The sequence below is a fragment of the Plasmodium knowlesi genome (assembly GCF_000006355.2).
Source record: "Plasmodium knowlesi strain H genome assembly, chromosome: 10".
NCBI classification, from domain to species: domain Eukaryota; phylum Apicomplexa; class Aconoidasida; order Haemosporida; family Plasmodiidae; genus Plasmodium; species Plasmodium knowlesi.
In genome coordinates, this window is record NC_011911.2 from 464,613 (window position 1) to 492,577 (window position 27,965).

General features: G+C 36.7%; 1 protein-coding gene across 1 annotated transcript; it reads right to left on the bottom strand.

Moving 5' to 3' along the window:
- Positions 1-899: 899 nt before the first annotated feature.
- On the bottom strand, positions 900-27,898 carry PKNH_1010500 (conserved Plasmodium protein, unknown function; the record flags this gene model as incomplete). The annotated part of the gene is made up of 4 exons (XM_039114097.1): positions 900-8,588; positions 8,902-26,765; positions 26,948-27,617; positions 27,791-27,898. 4 exons carry the CDS (start codon positions 27,896-27,898, stop codon positions 900-902), a joined length of 26,331 nt encoding a protein of 8,776 aa, XP_038969717.1.
- Between the last annotated feature and the right edge of the window lie 67 nt (positions 27,899-27,965).

Consider the following 27,965-nt stretch of genomic DNA (forward strand, 5'->3'; position numbering starts at 1 on the left):
TGAGAATTCCGTAAAAGAAAGAGACTCCTCTTGCGGTAATAAACGCACCCATGTGTAAGTGGTGGGAAAAAAACTACTTAGATTTTATTTCGTCAAATTTAGCACCAGGAAATTGTGCTTACTGTTTTGGTAAAATAATACAGTATTTAAAAGGGAATTAAAAATATATTTTTTATATATGTACAAACTCATGGATATACTATGGGTGCAAAAAGAGGCCTAAGCGTAAACATAAAAAAGAAAAAAATAATAAATCAGGAAAGAAAATTTTTTTGTTCAGCTGTTCGCACACCTCATGGGCAGGAATAAGCCAATTTATTGCCACAAAAAAAAATAAAATAAAAATAAATAAAAATAAATAAAATAAAAAAAAATAAAATAAAATAAAAATAAAATAAAATAAAAATAAAATAAAAATAAATACTTATGGGGAATGTGTTATCCCTCTCTTGGTGTGTCAACAAAATAGGGAGATTACCATGAGGATAAAAACGCCCATAAAAATGTCAAACAATTTCCTCCTTTATTCATAATTCCACGGAGACAAAATGGGGCGTAAGAATAAATAAAAGGATGCGTAGAGGATATCTAATATTATATCCTTACGGATACTCCACAAACGAATAGGTTGACAACTTGTGACACTTAAAGGCAACGAAAAAAGGGGATGCACTGCCGAAGCGGAGGAATAAAACGTGCCTAGGCCCTTCATGAAAAAGTGCCTTTGCGCAGATGGATAAATAATAATACAAGCATACGTCCATTTAGTAACTTCTCCGATGGGGAATTTTTCACGGTGATTCAAAATTTATCCAACTTTTTTTTTGTGTAATTTTGGTAAGCTCCTTGTCTGGCCGTAAAATACTACTGTCGCTATGACGCTGCTTCCACTACTATAACTAAGCGTCCTTATCATGTCTGTGTGCCTTCTTCATAAAACTTTTACCCCTTCTCATCGCGGCGACCGCGTTGTGCACCTTCTCCGTTTCAAACTCCGACCGCTCCTGAACCCTGGAAAATCTCTCAAAGTCTCCAATGAGCGTGTTGGCAAATCCTTCCGTAATGGAGGCAAAGAGATTCAGGAGGCCAAAGATGGGAGAAAATATGCACCTGAGAATACACCCGATAATGATGCACACGGTTTTTAAAGTACTATTTCCTTTGTTCAGAGAGATTTTCGGTTCATTGAATAAAGAAACCCAGGGCCTGTAAAATGTGTCTAGAAGCAATCCATCCAGGCCGAGAATTATAGAATCTAAGATACTTGGTGGTCGTGGCCTTGAACCCCCCATTAATTTATGACACACATTTAACATATGACTTAAAGATTGGAATAAGCCTCCAACGGTGTTCACAACAAGTATGATAATTCCACATTTAAATCCAGACATGAATCCATCGAAAAAGTTGGAACTGGTTTTAACTCCCCTAACCGTTTCTTTAAACAGAGCCGTGATTCCTTTTATGAACCCCTTGATAAAGGCAAAGGGGTTGGATAGCCATGCACTGGGTAAGGACTGTCTCAATAGTTGTCTGAAGTAAGAAACCCTTAAGGACTGGAATAAGCCATCCCATGTACAGACAATATAATTCCTCTTTTGGGAAATCAAATGTATTCTCATGGAGGGAGTATCAACAGGTAGTGCATCTACAATGTGTAATATTCTCCTTGAAATCCTGTGTTCAGAAGTTCTAATAGAGGCTATAATTTCAATTGGGTTAATTTTGAATTCCCTGATATATACAGGTTTGCTCTTATTGTCCATCCATCTTGGGTTTGGGTGTAAAAATAGGTGAGAAGAAAATGCATTCATAAAAATTTTTTGGTTTCTAAAGTACTGGATTTTTATTGGCAAAATACGTTCATCATTCATATTGTTAATATCGTAATAAGTGTTATTTATCAAATTATGTACTTTCTTGTATTTATAATATCCTACTAATGTTTTACATATTTTTTTATGTACATTGCTGTGGTTTTTATTTTTGCTACTTTCATTTGTTGATATAGAACTGTTGGTGGAGTCCTGTGAACAAATTTTGTCAGTGATGTTGTTAATGTTGATTATTCTATTTTGTGTTATCATTCTAACCTGGGGTGAACTAAAATAATAGGAATAGGCATTTGGTTTAATTTCCGCTTGGCTTTCTTTCACATGTTTGCGCTCATAGTTACGTATGGTCCTGTATTTATTTTCTTCCCTATTTGTAGAATTCAAGATGATGTTATTATTCACAATTTGGTTGTTCTTCAGGATGAAGTCGTTCTCCGTTTTTCTCCTGATACAATCGTCCATGTATATCATTCTGAGAAAATTCGCATCGGAAAATATTTTCAGCGTGGTATTAATAGCATTCCTTGCCGTTTCTGATGTAGCAATGAGCGGTGGTAATGATTTTTCCTCCCGTTCGTACAGTAATAATAGTTGTTTCTCCTTCTCTATAATTTCTATTAACTGCTCGATAACCAATAATTCGATGTTCGCATTTATCGGAGAGATCTTGATCATTATGCTTTGATATATGGGGGCCTGTTTAAAGGAATCCACACAGTATTGCTTCACGTGAATATATAAAAATGTGTCTTCATCCTCCTCAATGTTGGTGTTCTTGAGAATGACGGGGATGTCTCCCTTTACGAAGTGGTCTATATGAATCTGCTCGATCAGAAAAATGGAGTCTACATAACTGTTGAGAAAAACGTACTGCACGTATTCTTCCACTTCTTTCTTCTTTAAAATGTTGATAGGTGTGAACATGTGATTTATGTCGTAGTTTATAATTTCCTTGGGGTATATATGGCCACTGTATTTCAAATTGGACAGGTGAATAGCAATTACCACATCTTGTCTGTGAATCCACGTTACGGTTAATCTTGGGATGTTAAAATTATATATGACAGGAACTATTGGAAAATTGAAATATACAAAATTCATTTTTTTATAATCCAACATATATTTCCTGTTGGCGTTTTTATTTGATAGTAATATCTTCTTCCTACTACTTATAGCTATTATCCTATGAATTTTACTGAAATTTTTGGTGCTCACAATTTCCCTTGCTAGGTTATACTTCTCTGTGATGACGATAGCTCTGCTTCCATTATCCCTTATAATCAGAAAAGAGTATAACTTCTTGTTGACCAAGTTATTTCCTAGGAATATGTTATCCTTTTCGATTTTCTCTCTTCTCCTTATAGCATCTTCCTTTTCTCCATCTCCGTTAAGAATGTGGTTGTCATTGTTTAGTTCTCCACAGCTATCGTTCGATTGGAATTCCCTCCAAACGGCATTCCCCTCGTCATTGTGCAAGTGTGTTTTTTGTGAATTTCTTCGACTTGCTAGAATGTATGCGTCCTTGTCATTTTTGTTGCTATTTCTCCTACGCTTGAATTTCTTCTCGGGGGAAAGTTTATTCTCCCCGTACACTCTATAAGGTAGCGTGACCACATTGTCAATGAAGGAGTTGATAGTATTGATACACCAAGAGCTTTTCTGGACCCCGACAATTTTCAAGGCAATTTTAGAAGACTCAATTTCGTTGCTGTTCCTCAGGGTGTAGTAAATGGAGCTGTACGGATAAATCATCTTCACCGGAAAATCTCCATTCTTTGTGCTTCTCCTCAAATATGTGTCATAATTATTGTTCATATACTTCTTTGTGTACTTATTTACATCAGTTGCGTAGGCTATGATAAATTTCGTGGCGTTGATAATTTCAAATTGGGGTCTAACCGGCAAACTGAGAATGTAAAAGTACCCATTGTATGTGTACGGCAATTGTTGCTTGTCTCCAAAAATGCCACTGCATACATTTACTTCTACTAGCAAATTGTTTGTGTTATTTATCTGTGATTTATTCATGTTGAATAATTCGATCTGGAAATTCGATGGGACATTCTTCGGGATTAGGGAGAATGGTTGTGAGCTGTACCCTTCGCTGCTATCCTTTAACTTTATGTAACTCCTATGATAATGGAAAGCTGTAATTTCTCCGCTTCTTATGTAAGTCTCATTTTTCTCTGCTACTTGCTCATCATTTCCCTTTTTACTATTCGCACTATATGGATTCTCTGTCTGATTTACCTCCCTTGATGATGCTTCTATATGATCATAATTTGTAGAGCTTCTATTCACAATCAGGTTACTGTTGTCTGGGATATTTCCCTCATGTTCTTTAAAGCTGTTATTGTTCATGTTGGACGTTTTTCTAGCATTCCCGCTTGTAGTATTTTTCTCCATTCTGGTATCCCCAATTCGGAAGGCTTCCATATCTACCGCTTGATCCTTGCTTGCATCAATTTTTAAATTTTCTCTAATTCTCGACACATCACCTACGTTAATTGCGCATACATCTTTTTCCATCGTTGCGTTTCTCAACGATTTAATGTTATTCACACTTTTGCTGGCGGTGAGGGTATCTAATGGGAGCATTTCCTTATATGCGTTGTTAAAATCTGAGCGGAGTGTTACATTATGAGTTGTAAAAATACTGTCTGATTTTCTAAGCGAGTCGGTAGCTATTTTCACATCAAATGGAAGCCTATTTATGAATATGTAGCTATTAACAAAGGTAACAATTTTTGATTTATTAAATGGCTCCTCGGCATATCTGACACAAATTCCTAACGACAGGAACCCTGCTTCGTAATAATCCTTCTTCTTCATTTTCGACTTTCTGCTTTCTCTCATATTTCTGGAGAGATCCCTTAGGGATGATTTTTCTTTCACAACAGATTCGTGGTTCACTTCGTCGACCGCTTCGACTTCCGCATCTGCTTCCCCCTCGTCTGCCTCTCCGCCACCTGCTTCTACCTGAATATCGTTTCTGTTCCACGTAGATTGTAGATTATCTTGCCGGAACGATACCCTTGTACGGGAGGCATCTCCATTTTTCCCTCTCTCAGAATATTTCCCTTTCCTCTCAATTTTGTTATAATTGCCGCTCTCTGAGGAACTCCCATCCAAATTGTATTTTGCCGAGGGAATCCTTTCATTTTTTGCAGAACTGACCGATCCAGTGGACACTTTACCCATGTGTCTCCTATCGATAGAGCTGAAGAAAGGGGTCATCTTGAACCTCTTTTTATTGTACGTTTTTTTATCCCCTCTCCTAAGTTTTGAATTGTTCCTTTCGCTTTCATTTTCGTGATCAACTTCCAAGTCGTTTTCATTTGCGCCCTTTGATTCCCTCTTTTTTCTCTTCTTCCTCAGACGGAACTTCAGAATCTCGTGCTTTTCCTTCCTTCTATTGTTCGCATGGAATGTGTCATCCTCATCTGCATCCTCTTCCTCTATAGCGGCCTCGTCCTCCTCATCGACATCTTCCTGCTCTTCCTCCTTTTCCATTTCGATTTGCTCATGCGCGTTATCGTCGGAAATGTCTTCCTCAAATTCGGAGCACTTCCTCGTCTCCTCCTTCTCCTTGAACAGATGGAAAATGCTAAAACTTACCTGCGAGGAAGGGAAAGCACCTGTTGATTTTTCATTTTCTGAAGAGAAGGAATCGTGTATGCCCCTTCCCCCATGGGAAGACAAATCCGTTTGCTTCTTCTTCTCTTTCCCTTTGCTAAAATATTTATGACTCAACTTATCAAGTGAGTACAAATTTTTGCTGAAAAATTTTTTGTGTCCCTTTCCTCTCCTGGAGTAGCTAAAATTCGTCCTCGTCATATTCCTCCTCTTTTTACTTTTTTTTTTCAACTTGCTGTCATTATCATTTCCATCGTAGTAACTGCTATCGACGGAGTCTTCATTTCCGTCGTTGTCATAGGGTTCTCCCCTCTCATCTATGTTTTCAAAATATTCTTCTTCCTGCTCTGCATTTATTTTGTCTCTTTTCCCATGCTTATGAAATAATCTAAATTTTCTAATTTTTTTAAAATTGCCAATGGATTCTGAAGATTTCGCACTCATTTTTTTTCTTTTCTTAAATAGGGTTTTATTATTCATGAGGATATTTTTGAATGCATTTTTATACGATTTGTGTGTTGGCGACTTTTTAGTGGCTTTTCTCTTTCCTTCCTCATTTGTATTTGCTGAAATTTCAGACAACTTGGAGTTACAATAATATAAATCATTCTTGTTGTGGGGGAGATAATAAGTATCATTTAAATTATTCGAGCAGTTTATTTCGTCTGTCTTTTGTGAGGTTTTCCCTTCGATATTTTCGCCAACTTCGTTTTCCTTCTCTTCCTTGTTTATTTCATTTGTGAGGGATTTTACGGAATCCAGCGCGGGGGCCTCGTTCGCATAGTTCATGTTGTTCGTATTTTTCTTTCCTATCATAGGTTGTTTGTCCAATTGTCCATCATAATCATTAATTAAATGATGATTTTTGTAGTTCACTCCGTCATGGATATCTTGCACTACTTTCAGTTTGAGTCTACTTGTCCGTTTGACGATATCTGCGTCATCCCCAGAAGTGTGCTCTTCTTCTTCGTCCAAAGCAGGCGTATTAATTATACTGCAGTTTTTTTTTTTTCTCTCTTCATATTTTTCCCAAAATCGTACCTTCTGCTTTCTGTTAATCTTTCTATAAACCAAATTTATGAGAGGTCGCATCATGTTAGTCCTGGTGCAGTCAATTTTGCCACTGACATTACTGCATAGAATTACATTGTTAGAATAATCATGTTTGTAAGATTTAATCCTCACACTTTTGGCCTCCTCCTCCGTCATGTATAAACGGCTATTTGGCGGAAGCAACTTGTTATTTACGTAGATACACACATTTGTTGTATTTTCAAAAAAGAAGGGGAAATAAAAATCTATTTTTCTCCTAGACACATCAGCAGAAACAGTGATGTTTTTAAAAATGTGCAGATTATCATACACCTTTTTATTCATTTGACTTAATTTATTTTCAAAATAAATATACTTCAATTCTTCATAAGAGAATATATTTCCTATTAGACCGAACTTATGATTCAGCACTTTTGTCGACGTAATCGTATCAGTGCTTGGCATATAAATGGGAAAAAAACCTTCCGTTGCGTAGAGGAAATTGTACATGGAATTATTCCTTCTTTCATAATTATTCTCCTCTTTTTCTTCAAAACTGTTTATATTGTTTAAGCTATTTCTAAATAAATTATCGTACATATTTCTTTTTCTCTGACGCTTCGGACTATTACAACTGGTGCTTTCTCCATTCCTCTCATGTTTTTGAAATTCCTTCATCATTTCGTCGTACATCATTCGATTGTCTCTGTTCACGTTGGACGCCCCTCTATTTTTGTACAACCAGTAGTTCACATTTTTGGCGTACTCCCCCATCATGTTGCACGCGTTTCCTCCATTACTACTGTTACTGTTGTTGCTTGTGTGCACGTTCTTATCCTTATTGCCTCCGGTTCGATCGTCATTTGCGCGATGGTTTATGCGGTGATTTCCCGGAGCATTCACAGCGCCGTTCTCGCCCGCGCTATCCCCGTGGTCTCCCTTCTTCATAGCGCTGTTAATATTACCCCCATAGAAAGTTTCGTTCCAGTCGGGAAGCCTGACATCCTTGAAATCGTAGTAGCCCTTAATATCATTAGCGTAATCATATATGAAATTCATCTTCTCTATTTGCAGACCATGGTAAAACACCTTCATGTAAAAGGCCTGTGTGCAGATGGGCAAGGACCAATAATGATGCGGGGGCACTAGGGCGAACATTTCTTGCTTCTTCAAAATTTTGGTAATGTCATCATTCATTTCGTAGTTACTCTTATGCAGCATTTTTTCCTCCACTTGCATTTCCGCCTTATCCTTACTAATGCTGAACAACCTTTTTTTCTTCTTCATTCTAACAATGACTGTGATAGGATTTGGTAAGTTGTTTTTTATGGTGACCATAGGTTCTATAACAACAGTGTAATTGTAGGATGTGTCTTTAATATGTTGTGTTGGTACATCCTTTACTTTTACAAAGCAATGAAACATTATTAATCCTTGAAAAATTATCTCACATGGGGATATGTCTAACTTTTTATGGTAAATGTTATTGTTATTAAGGGCATACTTATTTAGTAGTTTGTAAAGTATATGAAATGGAACAGCTTCGATGTCCAAATTTTCTTTTTCTTCTTTATTGGTTTTTCTTAAGTTCTTCATGTTATATTTTTTTTCTTTTTTTCTCAATATTTTTATGTATGGCAAACTACAATCGTACAACCAGAACAACGGAATTGCTCTCTTGCTGAACGGCAGTATGTTTATGTAATCTCCATTTTTAGATCTTTCCTTTTTCTTGTTCTTTTCTACATGTGTTGTGACATGTTTACTATTAAGATGGTCAATCTCCTGTTCAAATTGTTTCTCCTTCTCGTGCTGATAACTTCTTATCTTTCCTTTTGCCTTCTTTTTATGCTTATCATTTTTTCTTTCTCCATCCAAGTTTTCCCACGCAGAATAATTCCCACTCGATCTTCTGTTCTTCCCCAACTTCCATTTGAAATTTACGCGCGAAAAATATTTCGTTTTCCCTTCCTTGTATATTCTGAAATACAGCCCCGAGTTGTTCTCAATTTGTATGCACGTACCTATGGACAGGCACCACTTGTTCCTTATGATCTCAGGCTCGACCAGTAAGTTATGTTTCACCTGCACAGGGTGGGAAAAATGAGAACCATGTTGTAAACAATTGAAATGAATTGCCACAATGGTGTGGCGATGAAAAGACACAGCGCGCATCAGTATCATTAGGAAGAGAAAATCTCGATCCCGTCGGAATGAATTCCCTCCTCCTTGCGCCAACACAACAAGAATGGTCAGCTTGCATGGCGGGTACAATTTGTGTGGCTCTTTTGAGAAAACAACCTCAAGAAAGCATTTGCGTATACACTCGAAATGGAGCAAAAAGGTTCTTCCATCCTTATCGTTTTGTTATTAACTCCCTTATTCATTCTTCACTTACATTCGGAACCTTGTACGCACGGGAGTACAAATCGTCGGTGTATAACACGCCGATGTAAATCCAAGAGGGCTTCTTCTTTATTATGTTGATAATTTTGTTGTCTTTCTCTCGGTTCTTGTAGAGGAAGGGCATCCGATAGGTGAACTGATGCAGGATGTCATATACACTCTGCGTGTTGTCATATAGGAGGTGCTTCTCATGCTTGGCCACTGAATTGTGTAGGTTCCTTTTTTTAAAGCCAATTTTGCAAATGTCCCGGAAAATGCTATTCAAGTCGTGTTCATTGGTGATCATGAAATCTTCCGAATTCCTATTCATTTCGTAAAATTCAGAATTTATTTTCTTTCTCTCCTTTTTCTTGTTAATGCAAAAGTAGAGACATTCGCACGGAAACTGGTGGTATTCGTTCTTGTCTATAATATTCAACTTCCAAGTGTAGTTGTTATTCTTCGTCCTTGTCTTGTAAAAAATAATTATTTCTGAATGCAGATCATTATAAATTTCAATGTTGGAGTTCTTCACGTCATTGAAATCTTTTTTAAAATTTAAATTTGAGTAGAGGTACTTGTACAAGTACAGGAACGAAGTGGTGATGTTCAAGTTGATACTCGTGGTGTAAAAATGGACATGCAAAATAGGAAAATATTTAAACTTCTCATTTATTATAAAGTTAAAGGTTATGGGGTTAATTATATTATCCTGTATGTTGTACATATTATCGTACGTTTTTAATCCTACCTTAAAATTCAAGTGCATTTTAATACAGTTTTTTTTTTTTTTTTTCTCCTTTCTATTTCTCCACTCCATGTTGTACAGATTCTCCTGAATGGCAGATTCTTCATCGGACAATTCATACCATAGATTGTCCATATGCAAATTGCTGTTAACTCTCTTCTTCATTTGGCTCTTCCCCGTGATGGCGTATATATCTTCAAATTCGATTTTCTCCACCTTGTCGTTCAGGTAAAAACCAACATGCTCACTCGTTTTGTGAAAAAAAAAATGATACTGATGGAGACAGGTAAACATGTAGTAATTTAAGTCGTACAGATTTAGCGTTAATATATTTTCCTTGTTTAGCTGGTGTATTTTGAGGCATACATTGTTAACTCGTATTTTAATTTTCATCTTTATTCCCTTTTTCTGAAACATGTACGATTTGTTTTTCCTTATTTCTATATTTTTCCCTTCCTTCGAGTTCAAGGCATTGAACCTGGTCAGTAGGTTTCCTTCCACTCCGTTATCAACCCTGTATACGTCGTTCTGTTGGAAGCTCATTTCTTCGCTTATTTGATTTTCTACTTGTGTATATTTCGCTTCGTCATCTTCCTGATCCATTTGGTAAAAGGAGCTGTTGTGGCGATGAAGAAGATTATCTTCCTCTGAGAGGGATGAAAGCTGCTTCTGCCCTGTCAACATTTTCTTCAAATTCTCCTTCTTGCTATTTGCCATGGGAGCGCATTTCTTATTTCTGTACATGTACGGCTGGTAGAGATAAAGAAGGGCAGATATAATGAAACAGGACAAATTCTTTTTAGCCACTTCGTTCTCTTTAAGCATTTCTTCCTTTTTAATATTTTCGTTTATCTCCTTCTGTAGGGCAAAGTTCTCGTTAATCAAGGGGCTATTTCCACTGTTGGGTAACGTGCTGATGTCTTTCTCATGAGGGGATACACCATTGTTATTGTAACTGGCCCCGTGTATAAGTTCCTTGCCCATATATTCACCAAAATTGCATGCATCCACATTTCCAATCTTGTTAGTGAAATAGGTGAAATACTTGTAGTCAAAATATTTCTGTATGTTACACAGATAATCTGCAAACTTATTATACTTTGAAAAAACGAAAAGGTAGTAAAACAAGTTGGTAACATATTTATTGCTATATGAGTAGAGACAATTGAGTAGCTTCAGAAAGACAAGTCCATGGCATATGATATTTTTCTCGTCGTTAATATTTCTAATTATGGAAAATAGCTGATTGTATAGATAGTATAGATTCTCTCGGTACTGTTCTACCTTCATATAGTTTTTTTTCAACGTATGAATAACTTCAGTGTACTTTGTGTTTTTCTCTTCCAGGTCCATAAATGTCTGCATTTTCGTATAATAATGGACCATTTTTTTGTATATATTAAAATTTTGAATGAGGAAATATTTACGAACAGTGTACATGGTTGTGATATCATTGCTGATATAATTTTCATCTTCCTCCATGTCACGAACATGTAACGTCTTTTCCCTAATCAGGTTATAAACGTCTCCTTCCTGCTCATCCCTTTTTTCCGTAGATTCTTTTTCCTCTTTCTCTTCTTCAGTCTCTCCAATTAGTTCGTTCATGTCATTAAAGGATATACATTTATTTCTGCTTTGTGGTTTATCTTTTATTAATACGCTTTCCCTTTTCTGGGGTACTATGCCAATTTTGTTGTTGCCATTTGGTGAGGTAGCCTCTGAGGGGTATGTGTCCATTCGATCATTCTTTTGATGGTTTGTCTCATTTGGGAGTGTATCATATGGCTCTTCCTTTCCACATGGATTCATATGACCGTTAGGTGGATATTCATCACACGAGTCAGTGCACTTTCTGCCACATTTTACTCCATACAAATTTCTATCATCTGAGTTGAATTGTCTCGTTCCCTTAAGTTTCTCATGTAGGATATTTTTATCCGAAATCTTCAGCTTATTTATGCTATTAAGGTACACCCCATTTATCTTCAATTTTTCGTTTGATTCTTCAATACATGTTTTATCCTTGTTCACAAATGGGAGCACATAAATATTCTTCACAAAGGAAAGATAATTTCTGTAAAACCCTGCGTAGTATATATTGTAGTTAAAATTGGTGTGCAGCTTATACAGCTCTTTTATATTGTCTATGTTTATGTTTATTAAGAGTTCGTGACAACATACATTAAAGGATTTTTTCGCGCTTAGCGAATTTGCAAATAAATACACACTGTTGATGCTTAGAAGCCAGTCGTTTTCATCCTTAATGTTTGGCATAAATATATTATTATTATGATTCAGAAAAATGTTAAATTTATCTTTGTAAATAATTTTGTTCTTATTCATGTTTATAAACAGGTTACTGTGTTTGGTAAGTGCCTTCTTCTCCTGGTTGTGCTTTCGCGAGGGGTTGCCGTAAAATTGCGAACTGTTCCATTTGGATATATCCTCCCCAATGTTGTGACGCCTTTTTTCTGCCTGGCTATAGAATTCAGCCTCTTGCGTAGAGCTAAAGGTTATGCTTTTCTTTTCCCGATAAAATGGCTCCTTTTCTGCCTTGTAAGGTAAATAATCTGTTATGCCTCCACTGCTTAAGTATCTATCTGATTGCTTTTCCACAGTGATTGATCCATCACTAGACACTTCTTCTTCACTCCGAGTGTCTCCCATATGGGTGAGATCACCGTGCACAACGTGGTGATGGCTTACACTAAGATCCCTCCTCTTGGTACTTCTGATAATTCGCTTCACCATCTTCACATCCCTCATCTCGTTGTAGTATATATCATAGAAGTTTGTGTTATCATAAAAGGCGTATTCCATTTCGGTGCTGGAAATTTGGTCCTTCCTATTGGGCAGTTTTTTCAAGTATGGATAATTCCTCTCCCTGTTATAAGCATCATGTACATGGTTCATATCATATATGGCTGAGGCGTAAACAGATGATGCCCTCAAGTTGTTGCCGCTCCTGTACAATTTCAGTTGGTCATAAATATCAGTAAATTTGAAGCATTTGCCTAACATAATATTTAAGTTATTCACTTCGATCTTAAATTTTGAGTAGTCCAATTTTCCACGTTCCTTGTAATATGTGTCTACACTAAAAATTATGGAGAGGCATATATTCCTATTATTCTCTCTGATGTTTTTCCTCTTCTGTTTTTTCTTCTCCCATCTATGGTACTCATTCCATTTTTTTATTTTCTGCTTTGCCATGGCTTTAAAGAGGTTCTTCTCCCCAACATATCTATCAGAATAAATATACATGTTGCTATTTGACTGTCCTAAAATGTGCGACAAGGCTTTGTCTTTACGGTAGGTGTAGTCACTCAGGGAGGAGGATTCAAACCAGACGTTCGAATTGGCAGTATTCCCTTGGTTAAATGTAACCATATTTTTTCCCATCTCCTTTTCTTTAACATTATTCTTTTTCCTTCTAACAAACGCTTTGGAATTTTCGTTAAAATCTTCTAAATCATTTTTGGAGGTTCTCCTTTTGGCAAGGTAGAAAATCTGCTTGTTGATTTTTTTATTCATAAATGTGTTGAAATAATTTTTGGATTTTTCAAGAATGTTAAAGATATTTACATTACTTCCAGAGTTCGTTGAGCTAACAGATTTTATGCTCAAATTTTGTGTTTCCTCCACTTCCTCATATATGTTATCCTTCCCATAGCTGTTCGATGCGCTTATCATGTTTTTGCTCCATCGTCTGCTACCTCTCATTTGCTTTTCCCCATTTTCTGATTTATGATTGTCCACAGAGGATGAAAGGAGAAAGTTTTTCTTCTTTTGTTTTTTCAGAAATGAGCTGATCCGTACATTTCTCTTCTTCTCATTCTCTACATTGAGTAGATCTTCTTGGATAATCCACATTTCGAACAGACTCACCTTCATCTTTAAAGAAATTGATTTATTTTTAAAAACGTGTACATTGTTAAACGAAGTTATGTTTTTTCTTGACGCGCTCACATCGGATCTGCCCCCTAATTTATTCAGCACTGAATTGTAATCCTTGCAGAATAACTCGTTCGATGCGTTCGACGTGTTCGTCATGCTTTCTCCTTTTTTTTTTCCATCCCCGTGATTCTTATTTCCTAACACTTGGGAAGATAACTTTCTGGTAAAAAACTTTTTTATGGTAGTTTTTAATTTTGTAGAAAAACCCTTAGCTTGGTGGACATCCTCCTTGCTGTCTTCCTTATTCTTCAACTCTTCCGCTTCGTCATTCCTCATCTTATCATAAATAATTGATCCTGATTTTACGACCGTTTCTTCATTTCTCACACTACCTAAGCTGCTACCCAGAATGATCACTTCATGTTCCTTCTTTATAGAAACAGTGTTGATATTATCTTGGGTGTTGTGTTTTTCCGTCTTGAAGTGTTTTACATCGAGCGGTTCCTTTTTCCATTTCTTTTCTTTTTCGTTAAGATCACATGAAGATTCTTTCCAACAGAGATTTGAGCTCACATTAGGCTCATAGAAAGGCTTCCTCTCCTTGTGTTCGTTGTTCGTTCCTTCCTGCTTATTGTGCCTGATGTATTTTTTCAGTTTCCTCTTTCTTTTCTTTTTCTTTTCCATTATTTTGGAGGTAGAAACTTTCAGTTGTTCCTTCTGCATATATTTCTTACCCACATGCATGAACTTCTTCTTCGACCTTATCTTTTCGCAAATCTTGTGAACCTTCACCGGTGAGCGCCGTTTAATGCGTTTAATAGGATAAATGTACTTGGGTCTCAGAGGAAATACATCCTCAGTAGACACGAAATTCAGGACGATTTTATACTTGGTGTAGAAATATAAGAAGAAGAGCAAATTGTTACTTACAAAGGATAAGAAGTAATAATTCTTGTCATGTAATTCCTTTAGCGATTTGTGGGCCTTTGTTTGGTATTCGAATTTGTTCATAATTAGGTACTTATAATTTATTTTATTTTTGTGGAAAATTATTTTCTCCATTAGCATATTTATGTTGCTAATGTCCGAGGCGTGTTCGCTCCCGTCTTTTTGCTCTTCTTGCACTACGTTTACCTTTCCCGGTCGATCCAAGCTGTCCACACTGTTGTGATCGCTTCGATCTGTGTCCTCACAACTGTGGGACTGCTGATAGAGCTGTCTTTCCAAACCCATCATGTTGCACTCGCTTGCGAACGATGCATTCCTCTTATTATTCATTTGTATGCTCTTGTTATTTCTGTTGTTCCTAGAAGCGATGCTTATGAAACTTCCGTTTTGTCGTTTTCCACTTTTACAAGTGCCGATGTAGTTTTTCAGCAGGTTATTATATAGGAGAAGCCCCTTCTGAAAATTGTCGACATTCATACAGGAAGATAGATGAGAAAGTGTAGAAAAGGATAACTCTGGGTACACAGAATATACATAAAGGAATGAAAACATGCTGATGGACAGTTCGGTGAAGTAACTCACTAAATCCATGATTGTCTGATTGTGCAAAGTAAATCTTGTATTTTTCATATCCCACACAAAGTCTATATTGTTTATTCCCTCATTTCCTATGACATACACTTGATTGTTATATATCTCGTGGTTTATTTTTTTTAACACAATTTTTCTCCTCAAGTTTCCTTTGAGTAAATCTCTATTAAGATGTAGGTGATTAAATGTGCGCATTATTTTGTTGCATAACTGGAGGTATTTCCTCTCTGCATTATTCCTTAGGAATAACCTAAACTGAGAAATGTTGTTGCATATCTTTATTTGGTTATAGTCGTATATAATAAACCTGTTTAAATATAGATAAAATTTAAAGCCCTTTTTAAAGGGAGGTAAATAAAAAATTAAATTTTCTAAACTAATAGACCATTTATTATTCTCAACGATGTTGTCAAGGATTAACTTTTTCTTCTTCTGCTTGGATGTCATATTGTTATATATTTTCTTAATATAGTTATAAAATTTATTTCTCATTTTTTTCTTCTTTATTATTTTTTGATTTTTTGAATAGTTATCTGAGTTCTGTGCACTTTCACTACCAAAATTGTGAAAGCTCCTGGATTTTTCATTATCATCATTAAAGTGATCCACAGGTAGCCTTAGCGACGTGGAATGCTTTGTGTATATACTGTCGGAGAAGCTCTTGCTTTCTGTTATCTGTCTTCTTCTTAGTAGTAGGGCGGCCTCTTTTAGTTTTTTCCTCTTCGATAGACGAAATGGTTCATAGGTCGATCTGTGCCTTCTGCCTTTTTGCACTTGTTCACACACTTGTGGCACCGTTTTTTCAACGTTTGAGGAGGAAGACAGAATGGAGTTAGTCGCCATAGACTGGAAAGAACTCACAGCAGAAATTGCAGCGGAAGTGACTTCCGATGTGGTGGTGGATGAATCTCTCGATGTCGGTTCGGAAGATAACGAAGAGGATACAATTGGAGGAGTTGGTATAAACGATTCCTCCTCTTCTGCAGAATCATTACTCGAAAACCATCCAACGTTCTGCAGCTTACTATTGCTCCTTATTACATCATTGTAGAGAACATTCTTCTTTCTTTCAATAAAACTGTCTTCGTTGATAGAGCTATACGTATTTATTTTGTTCCTATAGCTCTTTTCGAACTGTTTATACATATCAATTTGATTATTCCTCTCATGTTTCCTTCTCTTCTCTTTAGCCTTTCTATGTTTTTTTTTTCTTCTTTTTGTGGTATCCTCCGTTTCATCCAGACCTATTTCATGGAGCATATTCATTATATCTTTCTTCCCATCCTTCATTATGTTTTTCACCCTCTTTATCTTAAGACTTGAGAACCTCATTCTGTAGTTGTACACAATGACACTTAGTACGTCCTTCACATTTTCCTGTTTGATAAAGTTGTTTAGTATGACGGTGGAGTAAAGTTGTATAGAAATCCTTTTAACTTTATTGGCATTAATAGAAATAATGTAGAAAGAGTTGTTATTATAATAATTTGTAAGTTTGTTGAAGATAAGATTATTAATGGTGCTCGAAAAATGTTTGTTTTCCATCGACTCAAGGTTTGAAAAGTCGTTAGAATGATTCCCCTTTTTTCTCCTAATTTGTTCGTACTTTTCCTTCGACATGTACACATATTGGTTATTGTAAAATGGGTGCACATGATCTACTAGCAAATATTTACTCTCGTAAATGTAGGAGCAATCAAGAACATTAACATCTACGTTTTTTATGTCAACATTAATTATAACCTTTTTATTTTTTAGTTTGTCATTAATTTTCTTCGTAAGATTGTTTAGCGAATTCATCAGGCGGAACAATTTTAGCGTCTTTGGTGGGCTGAATGAGAACAGTTCTTCGCATATTTTTTGATCTGCGGGTGTCTTCGCCTCCCCCGCATCCTGTCCCAGATGCTCCTCATCATAGACATTATAACATCCCGTGGGACCTGCCCCCCAGTGATTCTTCTCATTATGTCGCTTCCCCAGACCAACCTTCTTTACCCTTCCCGGTTTATCCTTACCATCAGACGAGCTCGCCGTGGATTCGATTCCTCCATTCTCCAAATATTCATTGCACCCAACTGTATACCTGTAATATTGTTGCATTTCCTTATATTTATGAATGAAATAATCCTTGGTTTCTTTCATATCGTATGCTATTAAATTTTTATTTAAATTGTTCACTAGGTAAAAGTTGTATGTCGAAATGAAGTATGGATCCAGGTTAATGCTAGAAGCATGCATGTGAATGTAAAAATTGAAGCATTTTTTCTTCTTCTTACTTTTTCTCTCATGTTTTCTCACGCTAACGTTTGAATGTCTATTCCTATTTTGCCTCCTTTTATCGTAACATTCTACCTCCTTAAGAGAGACATAAAGGTGGTTTTCCTTCCAAGAGCTGTATTTTAAAAAATCTCTCTTATATATTAAGTAATTATTAAAGCTGTTAAAATTGTTGTCGCAAGGAAGGATAAACTTCTCTGGTGGCGCTGTTATCTTCTCATCATTTTCGAACAAATCACTTCCGTCGTCATGGTAAAATGTTTTTCCTTCTACCTCTCCATATGCGTTTTTTATATCATTCACGGGATGAGTAAAATTGGCAGTTCCCTTTTTCCTTTTCTTCCTCTCTCTCTTTTTTTGTAATTTTTCCACATAACTGAGAGGCTCCTGCTTGTTCATTCTGAAGCTTTTATTATTACCCCCCAAAATGTCTGCTTTCTTATTCTTCTCTCCTTTCCCACACTTTTTTTCATTATCAGCGTTACGTGATTGGGCCTTTTTCTTGTCTCTCTTCTGTCTTTCCTTCGAACTATTTATATTTAATTGTACAAGTCCATTGTCCATTTCGTACACCCCCAAAGCTCTTTCCTTCAGGGTGCTTCCATCTATGTGTTGGTTCTTCATGCCACTTATCCTACTCTCATAAGGATTATCCCCATCGTTGGCATGGGGTATCGCCCCCTTCTTGCACAGCCTGGGTAGATAATGCACACTTTCATAATATTTGGCGAGCAGCAAAAACTTGTATATATTTCTGTAAGACGCCGAAATGTGCTTATAAAAAATGGGCACATAGCAGCATACAATATTGCTAACGGCGCAGTCGATTCCACCTTTACTATTCAGACACATAAATCTAGAAACTGTCGAGTTAATCTTGTTGATATTATACAAATGATGTATATTAAATTTGTTGAACCATTCCAAACTATATACCTGGTTAATGTATTCTAGGAATTTTAAGTCCTTCTGCAGAACATGGTTGTTCTTTGTTAACTTGTCATAATTGGTGGTCTTAAAATTAGCATACATATCGAAGGTGCTTTGTAGAAAGGAGGGATTACAGAACTCGTTTGTGTTCTTATTCGCTTGAAAAGAATGTACACCGTTAGCATGCTTATAATTATATACCAGAGGTTGTAAGTATTTTTGCTTGCCTCGTTTAAATCGTCTCAAATAGATGCAGCTGAATAGGTTTATGTTATACACAGATAGCTTGCACTTGGACAGTTTCCACATGGGTGTTTTTTTTTTATCTCCTTGTAATTGTGTGAATTTTTTTTTCTTTCTTTCGCTTCTTTTCATGAATCTATCTTGCTCATTATTTATGTGGATACCCTCAAGGGAGTTTCTACATTTCGCCTGACCGCCTCTCATTTTTTTCATTCCCTTTGTGGAATTTCCCATGAATTGTTCATCCCACATTTGGTAGTCACTGCCTTGTTGGGAAATGCTAACAGAGTTGTAACTGTTGTGATGGGCAAATTTTTGCATATCCTCCCTCTTATCCTTCCCGTCTTTTCCTTCCTCCTCACAGGTGCACTCACTCTTTTCTGCATTTATGCTCCTCAAGTCGTATGATGCATTCTTGTTACCACCTTCCGTCTGCACAACTTCCAACGTGTTGCTGCTCCATCGTCCAGCCTTCTTGTGCAGAAAGGCGGGAGACTTAAAGCTGAATAGGCTCAGAGATCGCCTGGTTGATTTGTCCCTCTTCAGTATAGACTTGGAGCTGTCCTTATTTTTTCCCATAAAATTTACAACCGTATTCAGGTGCTTCAGCAGGTTCTTTCTGCGGGAGGCGTTCTTAGTAATGCTGCCACTATCGACACTATTACCTCGAAAAGCAGTAATAGGTTCACCTTCCACATTTTGTGCCAATTCATGTTTCTTATAATTAAACAGAATACTCATGTAGGATTTCTGCTTGCTCATCCTCCTTTCGCTAGATAAGGATTTCTCTTGGTTCATTCCATAAGGAGCGTTCAAGGAATTATTCCTCTCACAGTCATTCTTGTCCCTGTTATTATTCTTGCTGAACTCGCTAGTCCCTTCAGCCGACGGATCCTTCATACTCCTTATAACCCCCTTCTTCATCGTCAGATCGTAGAACAAATCTGAGTTGTTGGCATGATTCCTACCCCTACTTTCTGATACCCGTTTATTTATGGACAAGCTGCTGTTCATACGTTTTGCTATTATGCAACTATCCGTGAGCGAATTTTCCCCATTAGAACTAGTGCATTCTAATTTGTCACTCATCCTGTGGTAATATTTCTTGGATATGTTATTGGACGTACTATGTGAACTTGCACGTGTATTTCTACTCGCCTTCCACTTCTCTTCAGGACTAGTATCCCTCTGGCCAAAATGTGGTTGTTCTGCGGGCAAATAATTCAACATCGCCCTGTCGTACATTTGTAGGGTATTCTTTTTATGTAAATAATTTTTATAATTCTTTTTTTTTTCTTCTTCTTCCTCACGTTTGCACAAAAAGTGAGAACTCACTTTCACATCCACGATTGTTAAATGCGATATGACGTAGTTACAATTCTTCATAAGGATAATATACAGAAAGGGAAAAAACGCACTGATGGATTTTTTCTTGTTTTCTGTGCATTTGTATTCCATTTTAAATAAAAAATTTAAATTTAAATTGTAGAGATCTTTGTTCATAATTCCAACATGCTCAAAATTATCTCCTTCCTTTTTCTTTTCCTCTTTACAGTAGTTGGAGCAACTATCAATAAGATTAATGTAATCATTCATGTAGGTGTCCACCTTGTGGTTCTTCTTGTAGACATACTTGAATCGGTGGTAGTTAATAAGGTAGCATATGTTAACATTCTCAGAACAAACAAACAGGTTAATTTCTGCACTATTTTGAGATTTCTCCTCTTCTCTGTTGTGTGTATTCTTCCTAGAGGATGGCACTTCCCCTTGGTGCTCCGCAACTGAGTGACGAACTTTTTTTTCCCCCTTCAGAATATTTTCGGTAACGTTATGCCCTTCTCTGGTGCTGCGTCTTCTTTTTGAATTGTGCTTAGCGAACATCTTCAACGATAATGTATTGATTCCTGATATATTATTGTCAACATTAATAACTTTCTGGCTCATTCCTTCCTTCCGACTATCACCCCGTAAGTCCAAATGCTGGTACTTCGAATTGATTACACTCGGAGGAATGTCACAGTTATTCCCTAATTGGTCATGACAGGCATTCTTGGAAGTTTGATAATTTACTAACCCATCAGGCTGTTCAGACAAGTTGCTCTCTTCATTTTTTAACCACCCTTCGTGAGTCCCTTTTCTGCAATCGACTTGTAGGGAATCTACCTTTGCGAACGACATGCCTGCAGAAATGACTTCTCGCTTCGTGTCTGATTTTAAAAAACTGATATTTCCCTTTCTCCCCTTTTGGGAGTTAACATTATCATTCGAGTTAACATTATCCTTCGAGTTAACATTATCCTTCGAGTTAACATTATCGTTCGAGTTGATATTATCGTTCGAGTTGACATTATCGTTCGAGTTAACATTATCGTTCGAGTTAATATTTGGAGGGAGCCCGTGAAGGTTGCCACTCATATCGTTGAACCTCCTTTTCGATGCGAATCCTCCACACGCGTCATCCACGATAATTTTTCTTTTTGCGCTCCCCGAATTGGTTATCTTTTCCCGGTAGTACAAATCATTATACAAACCCCTGCTCATAGCATTGCTCGCACCATTGCTTCCATTTCCACTAACGCTCCCCCTAGTGATATCACATAAGGGGTTGTGCTCACATTGTTCATTCTGATGAAGCGCGCTCCTTTGAATGTTCTTTTGTGCCCCATTCTCATTTTCGGAAAAATCATAATAAAATGTGTTATTTGTTAAATTGATAGTATCCTCATTTAGGTCTTCCATTTGTTTCTTTTTTTCATCAAAAATATTATAGCTAATGTCATTGTCTCCGTACGTTTCTTCTATAAAGCTGTCGTTGCTTGATGTGCGCAGTGTGTCCACCACTTCGTGGCTGCTTACCCATTTCTCGAGGGATACAACAACCATTTGGTCACTCCGTTCTTTTTTCCCCTTCACAGGGCCATACTTGACATGATTTGACTGGCTGTCCTTATTCCGCAACGTACTTTCGTACCTGCAAAGCAGAATGCTCACTTTTTCCTTCTCCTGGATGTACGTTAGAAAGTAATTTATCACAACACTGTTTAGCAAAACAAATAAAGTGGAGCTGTAAAAAAGATTAAAATTGTTAAGCGATAGTTTTAAAGTTTTTTTGTTCGTGTCCTTATTTATGTGTAGGTCCAAATGAAGCTGCGGCTTTGGACTCTTCACCTTTTTGTCGTAGTCAATAAAAAGCTTAAACTTTTTTCTTTCCAAAATGCATACATACTGATTAAAGAGATCATCTTTTTTTTTTTTTTTCAGACTGGACTTGGAAACGCTCAATATGTTACTTATTGAGTCTGTTAAGATGACATATTTTTTACACGTATTTTTTCGTACGGGGGTAATTTTATCCTGATCAAATATCTTGTCCCCCTTTTCGCTCCTCTCCTTGGGAAGGGTACTCACTTTGGGCTTCCTCGAAACGGCGAGGATGTAGAAAAAGTACAGCGTGTTCATTTTCAAAGATATATTTAGACAAGTAGCCATATGAGTCAACTCGCTCATAAAGTCATTGCACACAATTTTGAATATTCCTTCATTTTTGTTACTAATGGCAACGTTGGTTTTGCTTATTACCAAGAAGAAAAGGCAAGTCTTCTTTTGAGGTGTGTGCTTCTCCTCCACATTTGTTCCATTCAGGTAATCTACTTGTGATAGCTCCACATTAGACATACTACTATGAATGAAAATATCATCGCCCATTATTTTTTCTATATCTATTAGAACCTCATCAAAATTAAAGAGATTTCTAAGATTCATATATTTGCAGTGTTCTGTGTTGTACCTCTTGGACGGTTTCACCAAATCAATGTCTTTGTATTTCTCCTTCCCCTCTTGCATGAATAATTTCTCCTCACTCTTGATTCCCTCTTCTCGATGGTCCATCGCTTCCCATCTATCTTGATCACTTCCTTCAGATACCTTGGAGTAGGAATTCCGTCCTGTCTCCATATTAAAGTAATTCGAATTATTATACAAATCGGACCTCTCCTCATCTTCATGACTGCTCATCAGGGTCTCCTCCTTACAGGTGTGATAATCCCATTCTAACGATCTCGAATTTCCAATAAAATTTCCATATCTCTCTCCCCCCTTTCTGTAGTAATTCTGCACAATGTCGTTATTGCTACTGAAGGAGTCTAGCATGTCCGAGTTGTGACTAATGAACATCGTTCTCCTATCCTGCGCTCTAACAATTGGAAGGGTTTCTTTTTTTCCTCCCACGTAGGAGCACCCCTTATTACCCTGTTGTGTAATTTTCTTCCTCAAAATCATGTAAAATATTTTTTCAAAATCTTCTTTATTGTATAGGATTTTTTCATTGTCTAAAATTTTGATGACCAATTTTTTTATATACTTTTCGTAATTTTTGTTAATCGAAATGTCGTTTTCCTTATTCTCCGGAGTGTCACCACTGTTCGTGTCATTTTCTCTCACCACGTGGTTCGTTTTGAAATACCTGCTTAATATTTTGTAGAGCAACTCATTTGTCACGTTAATCTTCTTCAAGTGCATGGTGTTTTTATTACTAGACAGGAGAAACTGTTTGATATTTTTCAGTTTGTTGATTCTTCCCTTTATCAACTCGACGTGCTCTAAAGGGAATACATGTTTGTGTATTCCTATGAGGGACACGCAGATTTCGTTCAGGCTGCAGTTTAGTAGATTCACCGTGAGGGACAACACGTTATTATTTTTTTTCAGCTTCACCGACTTTATGCTAAAGAGAGATACTCTGTTGTTCTCCTTTGTGGTCATCCTGCGAGATTTCCGAACCTCTGCATCACTTGTGCTGATGATACTGAAACTAGAAGTACTTCCAATAGGGCCATTCCTTACCATATCTGGTGTGCCTACCAGGCCTCGATCGCCTTCCTCCAAATTCATTTTGCCCAACGGACTCTCCGTACAATCCACGAAATCACGCGGATTTGCGCTACCCTTCATATTCTCAAAACAGTTGTGAAAAATGTGGTCGATATTTAGCTCCCTTGCGCTCAAATAAAGCAACGAATCGGTCTTGTCCTGGAACAAGAACAAATTTCTCACGTAACCGAAAACCCCAATTGATAATAAATTTCGATTTTTTACCTTAGTCCTATTGTTATTATACTGCATGTACTTCCATAAAAAACTATAATATTTGCTTCTAATTGAGTAAAGAAAATTTCTCTTCCTAAGATAAGAAAATGTGTTGTTTACTTTTGTATGATAGACATTCGTATGCGCAACAAAGAGATTATTAAAAATGATGTTATGTATGTTCGTTATATCCCTTTCTTGAGTTTCTACAAAATAATCTAAACTTCTGCTTCTGTTAAGATTACTCCTTCTATTGCTTTCCAGTTCATCCCCGCTGTAATCTTCCTCCGATTCGTCGAACGTGCTGGAGGTCGTCCCACTAGTGCTATCATTCTTTCCCTCGCCTTGATGATTACAACTATTCGTAACAATCCCATTTGGGTAGTTCTTTACGACATAATCACTCCTCTCAGTTGGCATATTATCCTTATGCAAATTTCTTCCTGTTATATTCATTTCATCTTTGTTCTCATCCGCTAAAGATTTAAAAGGATCGAGCAGAAGATCATGTTCGATGAACTTTTCTTGATAACGTGAGTTTCCCCCGGCGTTGCTCTTCTGCTTGGTCTTATTGAGAAATCTTTTCAAATTAACTACTTCATTTTGTACGTACGAGGAGTGGAAAAAATAAAACTTCAACTCGTCCATACGAAGACGTAGAATCTTCTTCTTCCTTACGCTTTTACTTATACACAAGCAAATACATTCGATAACATCCTTGTCTATGTAATTATCATATTTCAGGAAGAGCTCAAGACATGTGTTGCTCGTAGGAATGAAGTTCATAAGGGGCAATAAATTATTTATATTAATTACGTACTTGCAAATGGTTATATCAATATCCCTTACATTGTTGGAGTAATCATTAATAATAATAATTAGGCAGTTTGGGATTAGGACAGCCTGGTTATTAATAATTCGATCGAAATTGTTGTCGTCAATTTTGTTGGCATTATCCTTGTTCACATTCCTTAAGGTTTCTTTTTTCTGCTTTCCTAGAATAAACTTCCAGAACGTATTCCTATTATTTCTACTATTAGGTATGTTGTCCTTGTTCTTGTCGTTGCTCCTGTTGTTGTTGTTGTTGTTGTGGTGGTGGTGGTTGTTGCTTCTGCCTTCTTCACGCTCATATCTGATATGCTCACTTTCAAGACTTCGCAAATTTTCCACTTGAATTTTTTCTCCCTCATATTCCCCTTCGAGATGGCTTTCATCAGAATATCCTCTCCCGAACAGCTTGCACATTTTATAATTTTTAAAACTGCTCATGCAAAGGTTTCCATCTTCGTCGCTCCCCGTATTTTTAGAGGTGTATAGATTTCCATTCACGTTTTCACCTTTCTCCTTAAGATCATTTTCATAACTATTTCCATCTCCTTGTAATAGACTATTCCGCTTCGCGCCATTACTTGGTTTCAATGGCTCATTGGCGACAAAACCATTCTCATTAAATGGATCACCACTTGCATTATTATTCTGATTCGTTGTTTCATTTCCTGCATAATAATCTGCACCTTCTGGTAGTGCCCCCCTCGGTTCTCCTCCCTGTTTCATTAGACCACTTATCATATGTCCAAAATTTTCCTCTATAATTCTTTCCTCCTTGGAATGTATCCTCTCAAGTGAGTCAACACAGTCATCCCCTACATTCGAATGCCCCAATTGGTAAAAGCTTACGTTGTTGCTATTCGGCTCATGATACAGACAAAAGTTCCTGATGGGTAATTTCTCTATGTAAAGAATACAGTACTTCTTTTTATTCATGAAAAATTTTTTATTTTTCTTAAAAAGAACAAAAAGGGAATGTATATCGACGTTATGAAAATAAATTCCCATCTTCTTTTTTATGGTGGATAGTTTTTCCTGCTTAAATAGGAAGGAACAGGCTAGTGTGTAGGACAGGAGGCACTTATTGCACTTTACACTGGAATTACTGAAATGATTATATTTGATGGGAATGTACGTGAAGTTAATTTTTGGAATAACAAAATTGAATAACATTTCGTGCGAAAACCATTTGTCTAACTTCTCTAAGTTCTCATTCATAATGGACGTGGTTGTTCCTTTCTGGTTTTTAATAAAATTATAGAGCAACTTTTTCCATTCTCTTCTCTTCAAATGATCACTGTTAAAATATTCCTTGCTGTATATACATTCATCCGATAGTATTCTTAACTTGGTTAGCAAGTGAATAGGACATGAAGCTTCAAACTTTTCTAGAAAATCCTTACTTCCTTCATCATAAACGTAATTCTTTTCATTACGTAATTTTCTCAATTCGGAGTATCTTATGCAATTGTCTATACTCGGAATGATATTAAAAATTTTGTTGCACCCCCCCTTGTATAGGAACCAGAATTCTATGTATTTGATGAAATTGTAAAAAGAGTCCAACGCAGAGGCGGTAAAATATACGTTTAAAGACTCAAACAGAGAAATATCACTAAAAATGGGGGGGTAGTCATTCTTGAAGCTGCGTTCCATTATTTCGTCGTAGTTTGTGAATTCGGAGTTACAAAGATCGTTATTCGGTTCGTACCCGTTTGGATTATTTGAAATAAAAAATGAATCATTATTCACTTTTGCTAGGTTATTACTGCCATTGTTATAACAATAGCAGGTCCCCTTCACATGTTCCTCCTCTTCCTCTATTTTCACATTATTGTAAAAATCGTCTTCAAGATTCTCCTGAATATGCTTAACAAAGGAGAGTTCCACACTCTTGAAGCATTTTAAATCATTTTTCAGTTCGTTCAGTGCCTTCATATCATACTTCTTAAAAACGACATGCATGTCTAATCCATCTTTCGCTGTTATTCTGAAACCTAGATCATGCTTGGGAATTTCAAAATTGTAATTACTTTTTCCTTTTTTATTATTTTTCTGCTTACTCCCTGATTCTTCTAGTAAGAGCTTCTTGCCAAATTGCCCCGTGTGTATTTTTTTGCGCATTTCCCTGCGCATTCTTTTTTTTATATTTCCATCTTTTATCCTCTCATCGATCTCGTAGTCACTGAATGAACGGAATTTTTTTGCCACTCCATAGTTATTTAAGGAGCTCCTTCTTTTCGCCCTCCTCGAACTGTGCCTCTTTCCTCGGTACACCGAGCTCGCGCTTTCACTGAACAGGTTTTCGATGGCCGTCAGGAAATATTCCTCTGCAAGGTGGGGTCATGAAGATGGTTAGCGTGAGCATTTGTTTGTGAAAGCGGGTTGTCTCCATGGAGGGGGCAACCTTTCTTCATTTAACACGACTACGTTGTTCATTCATTGGTGTTATTTTATTATAATTATTATTTTTATCTATTTTTTTGAATGGTCCCTATAGGACCGCACTTACCCTTTGCATCGTCGCTTCCACCCTTGGACTTCGCCGCCCCGTGGTCAACCTTCTCACTATTATGCAGCAGATCAGCCTTCTTTTTCTTCAGCTGCTTTTTGTACTTTATCTTCTTCTTGTATTCCTTGTAAATAATATGAAGTCCCATCATCCTAATCCATATGTTAATTAGAAAGTTCTTCTTGATATTTTTTTTTTCCTCCTCTGTCAACTTAACGTTGTATTTGTTCAGCTCGTCTATCTTGAAATTCTTTATAAAAAATTCAAAAGTAAAAGGATTTTTATGAATATAATTATCGAAAAATACGATTTTTATATTCTCCACTAAAATTCTTAGCGAATTCACTAGTTTCACTGGCAGTGCCTTTAAAAAGTTTTCTTCTTTTTTTTCTTTGGATATATTAATACTGTCCCACTTCTGCAGTTTCGTCTTTTTCATCTTATATTGGTGATTCAAAATTTTGTTCGTGTCCCATAAACTGGGATAGGAAAACTTGATAACTAGGAACAGGTCATTGGCGTATATATTTATGGGGCTAATATTATTTGAAAAAATAGATGACCACAGAAATTTTATACGCAGATTTTTTATGTTCGAGTAAACTATTTCGAACGGTAGTTCCATCAATTCGAATAGTTTTTCCGGGAATGGCACGTTCTTCAGCAGGATCTGCAGAGGTGCGTGCGTTATTGTTTGTGTATGAGGTTGTAGGTTTTCGTTGTTGTATATTTGCGTGGTGAACCGATGGGGCAATTACAACAGCTCACACGTGTCGCTAACAGCTCATTCGTGTGTGCATGTCATGACTATGAGCAAAGATGCCCCATCAAATGAGTGCCTACTTCCGGGGAGGTTACAGAATTGATCGTCAAATTTTGTATGGCGTCCCATTCTCCCAAGTACTCTTGTCCGAACAGCTTGATAAATTGGTTTATTATATTCTTTATCATATTCATTGTAACGACATTATTTTTAAGGGATCATCTGCCAGGGGCCAAAACCAACAAAAAAAAAAGA